The sequence below is a fragment of the Cryptotermes secundus genome, unplaced genomic scaffold, assembly GCF_002891405.2.
Source record: "Cryptotermes secundus unplaced genomic scaffold, Csec_1.0 scaffold319, whole genome shotgun sequence".
Lineage (NCBI taxonomy): Eukaryota > Metazoa > Arthropoda > Insecta > Blattodea > Kalotermitidae > Cryptotermes > Cryptotermes secundus.
The window spans coordinates 1,708,536-1,720,776 of NW_019724587.1; the positions used below are offsets into that span (position 1 = coordinate 1,708,536).

The window sequence follows — 12,241 nt, forward strand, 5'->3', positions numbered from 1 at the left end:
GGGTTATAAGTCGTGAAACCCCGCAACAGTGTTAACAGATTAATGCGAGTAGGGTTATAAAGTGTGAAACCCCGCAACTGTGAGATAATTAATTGTAGCCGTTATTTGTAGATTGTTAAATAAACCAATCAACCATCTCTACGGCGTCTTCAGTAACGCAAAACACGTTACAATATTTTACTGAAAATGAGAAGTACCCAATTTTCTTCCATAAAACATGTGTGACTTCTGTGTATTACGGTATAAAAGGTATTCCTGTAACAGACTGTAAAGGCCCATAGGGTTGTGAGACATCAAGGCTCCCACATTTTCTCTAGACAATCAGCTCACAGATGGCAGTAAGGTTGTTAGCCTTATGCGCCAGTCCCCCCCCCCCCCCTCCCAAGGAAGTTTCCTGGTACTTATTCTGAGTCAACCCCAGGGCCATAGTATGGCTGTTGAAAAAATCCACCTCATCAGGACTGAACTTGCCATCTTCTGGCTTGTAGAATAGTGTGTGGGACCCCCCACATACTAACACGCAGCTTCGTCTGTCTAACAGACAGCATTCAACTTCTGCTCAAGCCAAGTCAGTGTCACGTTACGGCCAGCACTCGATGTCCAGCCCACCTGTAGATCATCACGTGTGCTAGCCAATTAGTGCTCACAATCGCTGCAACTTTAGCTCCGCCCAACAAGCATGGTATAAAAGGTGGGGCTCAAAGCACGCTATGATCAGTTCTTCAATTGTCCTCATTACGACAAAGAGAGGTAATTCAGCTACTCTGACATCACAAAGCAGCAACAGCTCTCCAACAACCGCGCTGAGACAATGGCTCTGTCATCTCCAGCACCATAGGCAGCTGTTCCTACCGGCTCATGCCGCACTGCAACACCGGTCAGCCAGACCAGCTGAATGGCCATAAAGTAGACCTGATCTGCTACAAAGCAGCTAATGCTACTAGCACAAGCAGGGTCGAACAAACAGCCCTTTTCAGGGCCCACAAACTTGTGAGCAACTATTCTGTACATTCGAGAATGACATATATGATTGTTATTGTTTTATGTGGTTGTCTCTTAGAACATTCACATCCCACATGTGCTTCAACAAACTACATTAATATTATATTTTCTGTGAATTAAATTCCTCATACATGACGTTTTAGGCAAGAGGATCAGCTGATCTCTATACAAAACACTGAACCCTCATTCATGAAGGTTTGAGTTTGATCCCTGACCAGGTCTGTGTTCAGATTTTTCTCCTCATGCATTGAATCCTTGACCAGTGCCAAAGATAGAACTATGGAAATATGAAGAATATTTCGCCCCTCCTCCTTGGCTTGGAGTCTGCATTAAGCTGTAGGTCCCCTTTGTCAACCATGACTGTCTCACAACCACCCTGTCACTGGAGTAATATAATCCACTGTATTTATACTTTCACTTCAGAAAGGAATTCTACACCCTTGCCTAAGTGAACAAAGGCCAAAAATTGTAACAGAAGAAACTTATGGAGGTACCAGACAGACAGTAACAATAAACATATAAGAAGACAGAACTTTACCCAACATCAGGTGTTTGAATTCTATTATAGTGGTAGGTTGTTATTTTATTTATTTTTGTTTTTTGTGGAAAAAATTAGGATTGAACCCAGGCCACTCATATACAATGTCTCTGCCATAAATTAAACATAGCTCTTTATTTGATTATATTCATACAAGACTCAGTAAGTTTACAAGTACTAAGAGGTACTAAATTTTAATCTATACTGAAATCTGGTATTATTTTTTTGGGCAAGGAGTAAATAACGGTACAAAAAATTACAAAAAAAAAGGGTCTAAGGCTCATTAAAGGAGTGCAAAACAGGGTGTCCTGTAGAATTCTGTTTGGTGAATTTAAGATTTTAACAGTAACTTCTTTATATATATATATATATGACATATTATGCTTTTTAAAGAAGAACATGATCCACACAACTCATTATTCTGACATTCACAAGTATAACACTAAAGGAAAACAGGATTTGTATGTATAAACATGCAACAGTGTTTGTTGCGAAATAAGTGTAATTAACATGCGAATTAAAATACATAACAGCTTGCAACCTGAATTAAAAAGAACAGAAATTGTTAAGGTTTTTAAAAATAAATTAGAAAGTTATCTACTACAAGTGTTTTTATTCTCTGCAGGAGTTCTTTTTCATGTTAGGTGGGTCCCTTATCACCACGGCATGNGGAGTTTTTAGTAACAATGATGGGCTGTAGTTTGGTGGCTCAGGTTGGTTCTGATGCAGTGCGGATGTATATAGATGGTATAAGTGTATGTGTTGCTTTATATTGGATTGTTTGAGGATGTCATCATTGGTTGCTAGACTCAGTAGGGGCACAGTGATCCTAAGATGATCGTATTGTTTTCAGTCTTGTGTATCGTTTTGTACATTTTGAAGAGTTGTTGACTTGTAGCGTTTTAGATGACTTAAACTGACTTGTCCAATTGCACTTGTGTAACAGTTTATGGATGTAAATAAATTATGAATTATAGATAGTCATCAATAAAATTATTTCCACTTATTTAATGACAGTAGTGGGTTTAATTTTGTTAGTGTTTCTTTTATCAGGTATGCTTCAGACAGTGAACAGTGTCCTGTACAATCATGTAGTAAATAAAATATATAAAATATCTGATTAGAATAAGAATGCTTATTTATACTTTTTTTTTAGATAAGCCAGAATGCGGAATTACGCAGGGAGAAGTGGATGGCAAGCTTGCTTTAATCTGTGCAGCACATGCAAATCCCAGAGAGGTTGACTTCACTTGGCGAATAAAAAATGAAAATGATACACTTGAGGAGAATATTGAGAAGAAAGGACTTCAGAGTATATTGATGCTGGACAGTCATGTTGAAAACTTCCGAACTTATGTATGTGTTGCCAACAATTCAGAAGGACCATCGGTTCCATGTGAACGCGATGTTACACGTAAGTATTTTACATGACTAGTTAAAGTATTGCACCCTCATGCATTATATGTTATCTATCCATTTGAAGAGGAAGCATTTGGTTTGTGTTAATGTGAAAATGTTTGATTTTTATGAATTTTTAGGAAACAAAAATATAATTAAATCTTTTGTATTATTACCGCCATCCTTGTCGTCGTCGTCGCTCAGCGAGACTTCAAGCCTCTCGAGTTGGTCGTCACTTATTACCGTCCTTCACGTTCGCCCCTTTGTGGTCTGCATTTTCATCCGCCGCTTCCCTGTAGCTGTCTGGTTCAGGGTAGGGTGTGGGATTGCTCTGAATTTGAATTTTTTATGGGCGCCAGTGGACTTGGGTGAAATCCACGAGTTTGGAACGGGGAAAACAAAGGTGGGGATTTGGATAGGCGGGCGTTTTGGGTTCCGACTTCTCAGACGGTAGGAAGAGGTTCTGTCTCAGGGCGACTTCTGGGCCTTGCTCACACAAGGAGAGAGAGAACACTAAAAACACACACTTCACCAACACTGTTGCTTTTATTGTAGATGTTCACTGCAATTACCCATTACCCAGCTGTAGCACTTTGAGTTTAAGGTCTTTCATTCTGGTCCGTCACACTAACCAATTAACAATCAAGTTCCTTCCGTCAAATGTGACACTTTTTTAAGTTTTTCACCTCGTCACCACCTGCCTTACATGTTTCGGCTCACCACGGAGCCATCATCAGAGGCATTTATAGTAGAAAAAGAAATCACCAACACACAAAACTTCACTTTGTCCAAGATAGCCACGTTCCAGTTAATTAAAATANTCTAGGGATTTTAAGAATTCTTACTTCAAATAACGAAACATAATTTTACAGAATTAACGACGAATCAAATAAGAAAGCTACTGTGGTGTGTGAAAAACTTTTAGTGAACCGACACTCTGGGTAATTTTAACTATTTGTAAATATTTTAATTAACTGGAACGTGGCTATCTTGGACAAAGTGAAGTTTTGTGTGTTGGTGATTTCTTTTTCTACTATAAATGCCTCTGATGATGGCTCCGTGGTGAGCCGAAACATGTAAGGCAGGTGGTGACGAGGTGAAAAACTTAAAAAAGTGTCACATTTGACGGAAGGAACTTGATTGTTAAGTAGCACTTTGAATTTGTACACCGGACTCGGGCCGACACCGATTTAACGTCCGGGAGGTTACTACTGACTCCGGTTATTCCCTTTGGCTACTCACTCCTGTTACTCACTGTTGATGTCTCACCACTCTTATTCCCTTGTAATGTCTGACTGCTCTGGAGAGGCAGAAGTCCCGACAGTTCCGGGAACGCCTTGATTCCTCTCCTCTGAAACTTTGCTGATTGGCTGAACCTAAAATTTGGGTGTTTCTCTCATTTGCATTCAGCCAATCCCTAACCAGATCCATGTTAATTTGGGCCTAAGTACAACACGGTCCCTCTGACAGCTCTCAAATAAATGGAGGTACGCTAACGATCGCTCAGTACACCCCTTCAAAAATTATTGCGATTCGTATCTGTCAAGTCTCAAATTTTCAAAGACTCGCACCGTCGAAGTTAAGCATTGAAATCCCCAGAAGACACAGTGGGATACTTCCTGCTCCGTTCTGGGTTTTCAAGTGACCTGCAGCTTGCTTGTCCCTCAGAAAGACCAGATGTTGTCCTTGGCGTCTGCTGGTGCTGGGGTCAATTCTGTATCATTTATTGTTAACAGTAGTACAGTTCATTTACATGTAGTACATTGTAATTAAAAATGTAAATCAACAACATTGCTGAGGTTTCCGCTTATTTCGGTTACAGTATCTACCTCTTCATGAACTGTAATTCCCCTGGGAATTTTTATATATATACGTATATGCTTAAAAAAATGATATTTTAGTTACGATTATAAATGAAGCACTTGTGGTCTTTTATGTGGTAGTAGTCTATAATATCTTTGAGAGCCTGTGTAAAATAATAAACACTGGAATTCAAATAATCTGTAGTACAGTCAAATTTGTTACATCATAAAATATAAGTCACTCGTGCCATTTTTGGAGCTAAATTTTAGGTAACAGAACTAAAGTTCTTGATTTTAGTTTTGGTTTGAACATACGGTTAGAGATTTCAGTCCTCATTTTTGTCTTCTGTCAAATGTATTAGAAAATTATATAATAGGACTATCTCAGGGCAGTCCCTGTCTATTGTTCCCACCAGTTCCTCCCCTTTGAAACTTGTGTAAGACTTCCAAAAGCTCATTTTTCACATATTGTCTACTGAATAAATGGAATAGAAGTTCAGAAAAATTGGTTGAATAAAGCTGTCAATTACTTTTATTTTATAGCAGTTTATGTTGCCACAATTCTACATAAATTAATTTATGTTATAATTTTGTAATGGTGTGCCCAGTTTGTCTTTTCACTAGTAATTAATAATATTTACTACCACACAAATTTTTATCTTAGAAACATTTGCTTCTCTTAGTTCATTACATGTTTCAACGAGACTTTGTCATCATCAGGTAAGGCATACACAGAGGTTAACAAGTTTTATACAAGTAACAAATGCAAAAATTAAAAATTGGAGCAGAAGCCTTCATTAAGGCTTCCACTTTATGTGCTTATGCAGGTATGCTGTATTTCATGGTGACACTGATGGTAGTCCAGGCTTCTACCCTTTCTGCAAGCTGGTGGTTGCTTTGATCTGTTCCATCCACCACAAAATGTTTTCATCTAAAGGAGAGGTTTTACACCAAGCCATTCTGAATTTCCTTTGGACATTTGTGTCTGATCTTATTTCTGCCATCCACCACCCATAAGCAGCCTTCTGTTGGTCAGATTGCATTCTTAGAGCAATTTCCAGCTGGCTTCTATCACTGTAATGACATTCACGTTGACGTATGTGCACATCCACTTTTGCTGGGTACAACATGAAGTATGAATAAAACATTCAGAGTTTTTCTCTTACATGGTGAAAACCACATTCTTGTAGCTTTGTCAGTTTTAACAAACTTTTTTAAAATGTGGTCCTTCTCCCTCAGACATTGTATTATGGCCTGATGTTGACAGCTAGCAATGATAAATCATGTTATACAGTTAATAATAATTGTATATAAAGTAGTGGCAGACGGTGCACCTATGTGTATTGATTAAAGAAACCTAACATGATGCTTATATATATATATTTAATATAAAGAAGCTAATTGTATAAACTGTTACCCTCTATGTAAACACTATACTGAAACCAGGATGAACAGATACCGTCATATGAACCCTTAGCCTTATCATCTGGTATAGAGAATTTCAGATGCTTTGGACTACAAGACTGACAGTAAGATTCTATTTTGATAGGTTATGGTATTACTTACTTATTTACTTACTAATGGAGCTGAGTATTCTTGAGGAGCTGCCAATTCTGCAGCTACTCAAGAATGTCCCAGCATTTTATGGAACCAAAAGGTCCATTACCATGTTCACAAGAGCCCTCCACTGCTCCCTATCCTGAGCCAAATCAATTCAATCCATACCCTCCCATCCTATCTCTCTAAGGTCCACTTTAATATTGTCCACCCACTTACACCTTGGTCTTCCCAGTGGTCACTTTCTTTTTGGCTTCCACACTAATATCCTATACGCATTCCTTGTCTCCCCCATTCGTGCTACATGCCCTGCCCACCTCACCCTCCTTGACTTCATCACTTTAATTATACTTGGAGAAGAGTACAAGTTATGAAGGTCCTCATTATGCAGTTTTCTCCAACCTCCTGTCACTTCATCCCTCTTCGGTCCAAATAGTCTCCTCAACAGCCTGTTCTCAAACACTCTCGGTCTGTGTTCCTCACTTAATGTCAGAGACCAAGTTTCACACCCATACAAAACCATGGGCAACATTATAGTTTTGTATATTCTAATTTTTATGTTTTTGGACAGCAGACAAGAAGACAAAAGGTTTTTGACCGAATGGTATCAAGAATTACCCGAGTTCAATCTCCACTTAATTTCCTCCTCAATCCTGGTTTTATTTGTTATAGTCGTTCCCAAATATCTGAACTGTGTCACATTCTCAAAACATCTGTTTACTATCTTTAAGTCATGATTTTGCCCTGTATTTTGGTGACGAGACAGCAGCATATTGAAAAATGAAATAGTGAGCCAACTGCACAACATATATGCCATCAAAATAGTGCAATTTGTGGCCGAGTATAAGTTACAGGTACTTTCCTTTCTCTGTGATAGTGATGGAAATACTGTCAACCCAAGAAAAACAATGGAAATGTGAAACAAATTGCAGATTTCTACTGAGTCTTTAATCTGGTAAACTTTGTTACATGACTTTGTAATCTCATAAATTTGAGACCATTGAACTTTATGACTTCAAATTGGGACATTACATGATAAAAGCAAACTTCTAGCATGTCAGCATAGCAGATATCAGCTTAGTCAGAAAGACGGAAACACACACACACATATGCCCATGCACGTGCACAGACACACAGGCAAAGGTAAATACTGATATCATAGGCCCACTGTGCTTTATAAAATAAAACAAATATATTTGTAATAATGAAATACTTATAATTTAAAACTTAATTTTCTGAACATAAAAATTGTTAAACATGATATTTTAAGGCAATAGGAGTAAAATATGTTTAAAAATATTTGTTTTTCAATCATACTGAAACATTTAACACATCACAATAAGAAAATAATTTTTATCATCATGTTTCTGGGTATTTACTCAGGTAAACAATGTGAGCAGTTCAGTTGGTTTATTTTTATTGTTGCATTGACTGCCACATACCACCAATCATGATACACAACAGGATGCAAGCACTAAAGATTGCTCAGGAAAGTCTTTCATATTCTGTCAGTCTTTACTTGCCACTGTATTAGGGAGGATGCAATGAAATGTGAGTTGTGAGGCATAGAATGTCATTTTTATACAGGTGTAATGCTCAATTAATATTATGCGTGACAAATGGGATTCTAATACATGCTATAGCATGGCCATAAATAGTCATTTAAAGCCATTCAGTTTTGCTCAACTAAAGTTGTGAACTACATATGAAATTTTAATACATTTTATGACATGGCCATAAATAGTGATTGTAAAGTCATTATACATTTAAAGCAGCAAGTGGGCTGTATCTGCTGTTCCAGCTGAGGTCATTCAGTAATGAAGAATACAGGAAAACTGCATTAATGATTCATCTGATATTGGGATGTGAAATCAAACAAATGTCTTTATAGTTCTTGACACTAACCTTTGTTTTTATCTGAACTCCTTTCTGTAAAATGAAAACCATTTTTACTAAATAAACAATCTTATTCTCTTCTTGCCCAAAAGAATAGTACAGTAGTTCTATGATCATCTACAATTAACTGAGGTACAAAGTTAGCATCTTATCTGTCATTACTATAAATGGACTCTGCCTCTTGCACTGTGCAAATTAAAAGAATTCACTCCTTTTAATAATTGACTGTAATTCACTGCTTTCCAAAATTGAGCAAGATTTTTATACCAGTGAACAGTTGTTAAATACGTGTCAGTTGAAGTGATTTTGAAATGTACTTGTATTTCCTCTTCAAATGGAACTGTTTTTTAAAGTATTATGTATGTAAATTTTATTTATAAAGTTGGTGTTTTCTGACTGATAACTTTGTTACTAATAAACTTTGTTACTTCTAATATAGTTTTACTTGAGTGTCTTGATAGCAGATTATCAGTATAAATTTTCCCTTATGGTAATGAAGAAAATAAGTGATGTAATGTGTATTAATGTGTGTCAAAACTTTTGATAGAAGCTCAAGTTATTAATAACATGCTATTTTTAGTCTAGGAGATTGCATATGAATACCTACGGCTTCAGAAATAGTATGTTGAAAATTCTGGCATATTATCTTGCATACATTCCTATATCATTATTTTCATAATGCCAGGATTATGACATAATATTTTGCAAAGTTGGAAATCTGTTTTACTGAATCTCTGGCCATGTAACGACAGATAAGGTTAATAGAAATCCACCATGATTGCATGGACATGCATTTCATACCAAACTGGCAAATGATGATGGAAACATGCAAATAGCTTGCAGCTGGATTATTGTGCATCATGCTCCACCTGTAACTCCAAGCAGTATTATATCTGATTTATAATCCAAAAGTGCTATAATACTTTCAGAAACTTCTATACATCTTTCTCAAGACTAGCATTTCTTGAAGACATTGCATCACTCATTTAAACACTACATGCCCTAAACACATCTGTCTTAAATTTAAATTCTTGTAGGACTTCTGTCTCTTTAACATACACTTAATGTTATACACACAAATAACCTCTCAAAATTAAGTACTGACTTAGTTATCCAATGCTTTTAGCCTACCAGGAGAAAAGTAGTAAGTTCAGAGATACAGGTATGATGTTTTCCAGTAGTAAAATCACATAATGCTTGCTGCATGCTAGCATGCATGCTGGCTTAGACGTATGTGAATGTGGAGTAATGATTAATTCCAACACATATTTATTTTAATTTAAGCAAATAGTATCATTCTTCTTGGATTAAGTTGATGTGAAAATCTATACAAATTGAAGCTAGCACTATAGCAGATAAATGTTAAGTCCTTTTCATCAACTTCACAAAATTATAAAATAATATTTGTTACCTGAGATTATTATAGTAATCACAGAAGAATAAATGTAATGTGATGTTATCACGTGAAAAAAGGAAGGTGTATGCAGTAATATGTTAGTTGCAGAAAGGTTATAAAATGCAGTACACATCTTCCAACATCTGTGATAAAAGTTGGAAATCCTGTACAATATATACAGTTTGTAGGTGGAACTCATATGTCACATCTGTATGGATTGATAAAGTTTCTCGCTTACAACTTCTCTCCTGCTACAGCTTATTCTACATGTTTCAAAGGCTGGTTAAAAGCAACTTCTTATACATGTGATGTGAACTGCGTGGGTAAGCTCCAGACAGCCAAGTTCCACCTTTGTTTCAGTTCTTCTACAGATTTCCAGAAAGGGAATAGACTTCCCGATTTATTATACACCTATTGACTCAGTAAATTATACCTTACTGTCTAGTTTCACTTATGTCATATATGGAGCACAATTTTAAAATATCTTTCCCTTCATCACTTATCCTAGGTCTGTTGGAATATTGTTACACACAAGCTTGAGTTGAGTTGAGTTGAGTTGAGTTGAGTTGAGTTGAGTTGAATTGAGTTCTCTTCTTGTTATTAATAGTCTTATGTAATTGTTGATGTAAGCAAGAGATTGAGGAGTAAGTAAAAATTTAAATATTTCCTGGGATGATTTATATCAAAATGATTCTGAAAATGGGTTTTGTAGAGTGAGGATTCATTTGCTAAGTATTTTCAATCAGATTAGCTAATGTACTGAAAGGGAAGTATTGTATTCCTGTGATGGACTGAAACTGTATATAGTACTTGTAAGATCAGTGCTATCTCATGCCTCTCAGACCTGGCCACTGTAAAGAACGGATAAAAGACTTAAAGTATATTTGAAAGGAGGGTCTTGAGATATATCTTTGGACCAGTGGAAGAAAATGGAATATGGAGGAAGAGGTATAACCATGAGCTCTACAAACTATTTAATGAATCAGACATTATTGGATTTATAAAGGTGAAAAGGCTTGAATGGGCTGGAGACATAATACGTGCCAGCAAGAATAGAAAGATTAAGAAAATGCTTAATACTAAACCAGAAGGAAATAGGAGAGTGGGAAGACCAAGATTAAGATGGGAAGAATGTGTGTGGCAGGACATAAGAATTTTGGATGTAAGGAACTGGAGGAATGTAACATCGAATGGAGAAGAATGGCAAGCAATCCTGAGGAAGGCCAGGGCTCACAAAGGGCTGTCATGCCAGTGGTGATGATAATGATAATGGACTGAAACAAAAATGAAAAATTCTTAACTTATGTGGATATGTTTGAAGGAAACTGTAACAATGTATATGGAATCTTAAATTCTTCTGTCTATTCTGAACATTATTCCAAAAGTCTGTTTCCAGTAAAACACTTTAAAGAAATGTATTTAAATTTATTTAAATGTGTTAAAATGTCAGATCATGACCAAAATCAGGGCAAATTTAGATTCAAAGTTAATACTGAGATGCCAGAAAACAAATGGGAGGTTTCTCAGGGGCTTGGGTAACAACACGTATAGTTACATTTTTATTTTATGATCACAAATATTGTATGACTTTTTAAAGCCATCAGTACTGTCTTGTGATACTGAATTTGTCTATGTGTTCTTTTTATCATTGCACAGTTTATAATACTGGACAATTAGTGAATGTAAAGCCAGTTCTCAGAATGTTATAAAAATGGAAACAATAGCATATCATGTCCCTATCAAGTTAAGAACCATTCGACCTGAAAATTCTTTGTTCTGATGCTAAACCACAAACTTTATTCAGATTGGTGACTCACATTGACATGTTTCAGAAATGTGCCATGAAGTGACAAATGTGCACTGTGACTGTTAAATTATTTATTGTATTATTTATCTGTTTTCAATTTCAGTTTCATAAATAGTAACCTTTTGCTAGCAGAATATTTTATGTTCATGGTCTGTAATACCAGATTTTTAAAATATTGCATATTCTGATAAAATTTAAGTGAGTTTGTGTATTCCATCAGATTTTGATGAATATTCTTTATACAATTCTGTATTTCAGCATCCTGTTGCAATTGTTTAACCCAACGTCCATATATTTATCGTCCATCAGTATTACAACACTGCTTTATTCACTACTTAATTTTAATTTTAGTTTAACATTATACACTTGGACACTACATGTTTTGGCCCCAAACAGCCATCTTCAGGTGTCTTGATGTGTTACAAATATTTTATTATGTTAAAACTGCTACACTGTGTAAGTCCATGTTAAAATCACATGCTGTAGTCCTCTTTTCAAGGTAAAACCAGATAAAATCCATTAAAGTTTCTGTTGAGGGTGTGTTTTGTTTTGGCAGCTTGCCCCTCACGTTTGTAGCCTACTTTTCAGTTATGACTGTCATATGCCCCTGGATTGCGTGTTTTCTCCACAGTGTGTGGTGTTGTCTTTTCTAGTCTATGCCAAGGGCATATGGTAGTCATAACTGAAAAGTAGGCTACGAAAGTGAGGGACAAGCTGCCAAAACAAAAAACACCCTCAACAGACATACATTTATGAACAAGGGACGACACCCCATGTGAAGTGAAATAAATTGCACCAAAATAACGTGGGTATAATAGAAACTTTAATGGATTTTATCTGGTTTT

The 12,241-nt window shown here is 36.3% G+C and overlaps 1 protein-coding gene across 1 annotated transcript in view; it reads left to right on the forward strand.

Moving 5' to 3' along the window:
- Positions 1–12,241, forward strand: part of LOC111862320 (titin) — a 584,441-nt gene that overhangs the window by 530,550 nt on the left and 41,650 nt on the right. The window contains exons 15-16 of the mRNA XM_023847603.2: positions 2,697–2,954; positions 9,320–9,355. Coding sequence (XP_023703371.1) covers positions 2,697–2,954; positions 9,320–9,355 — 294 coding nt within the window. The remainder of the gene's footprint in view (positions 1–2,696; positions 2,955–9,319; positions 9,356–12,241) is intronic.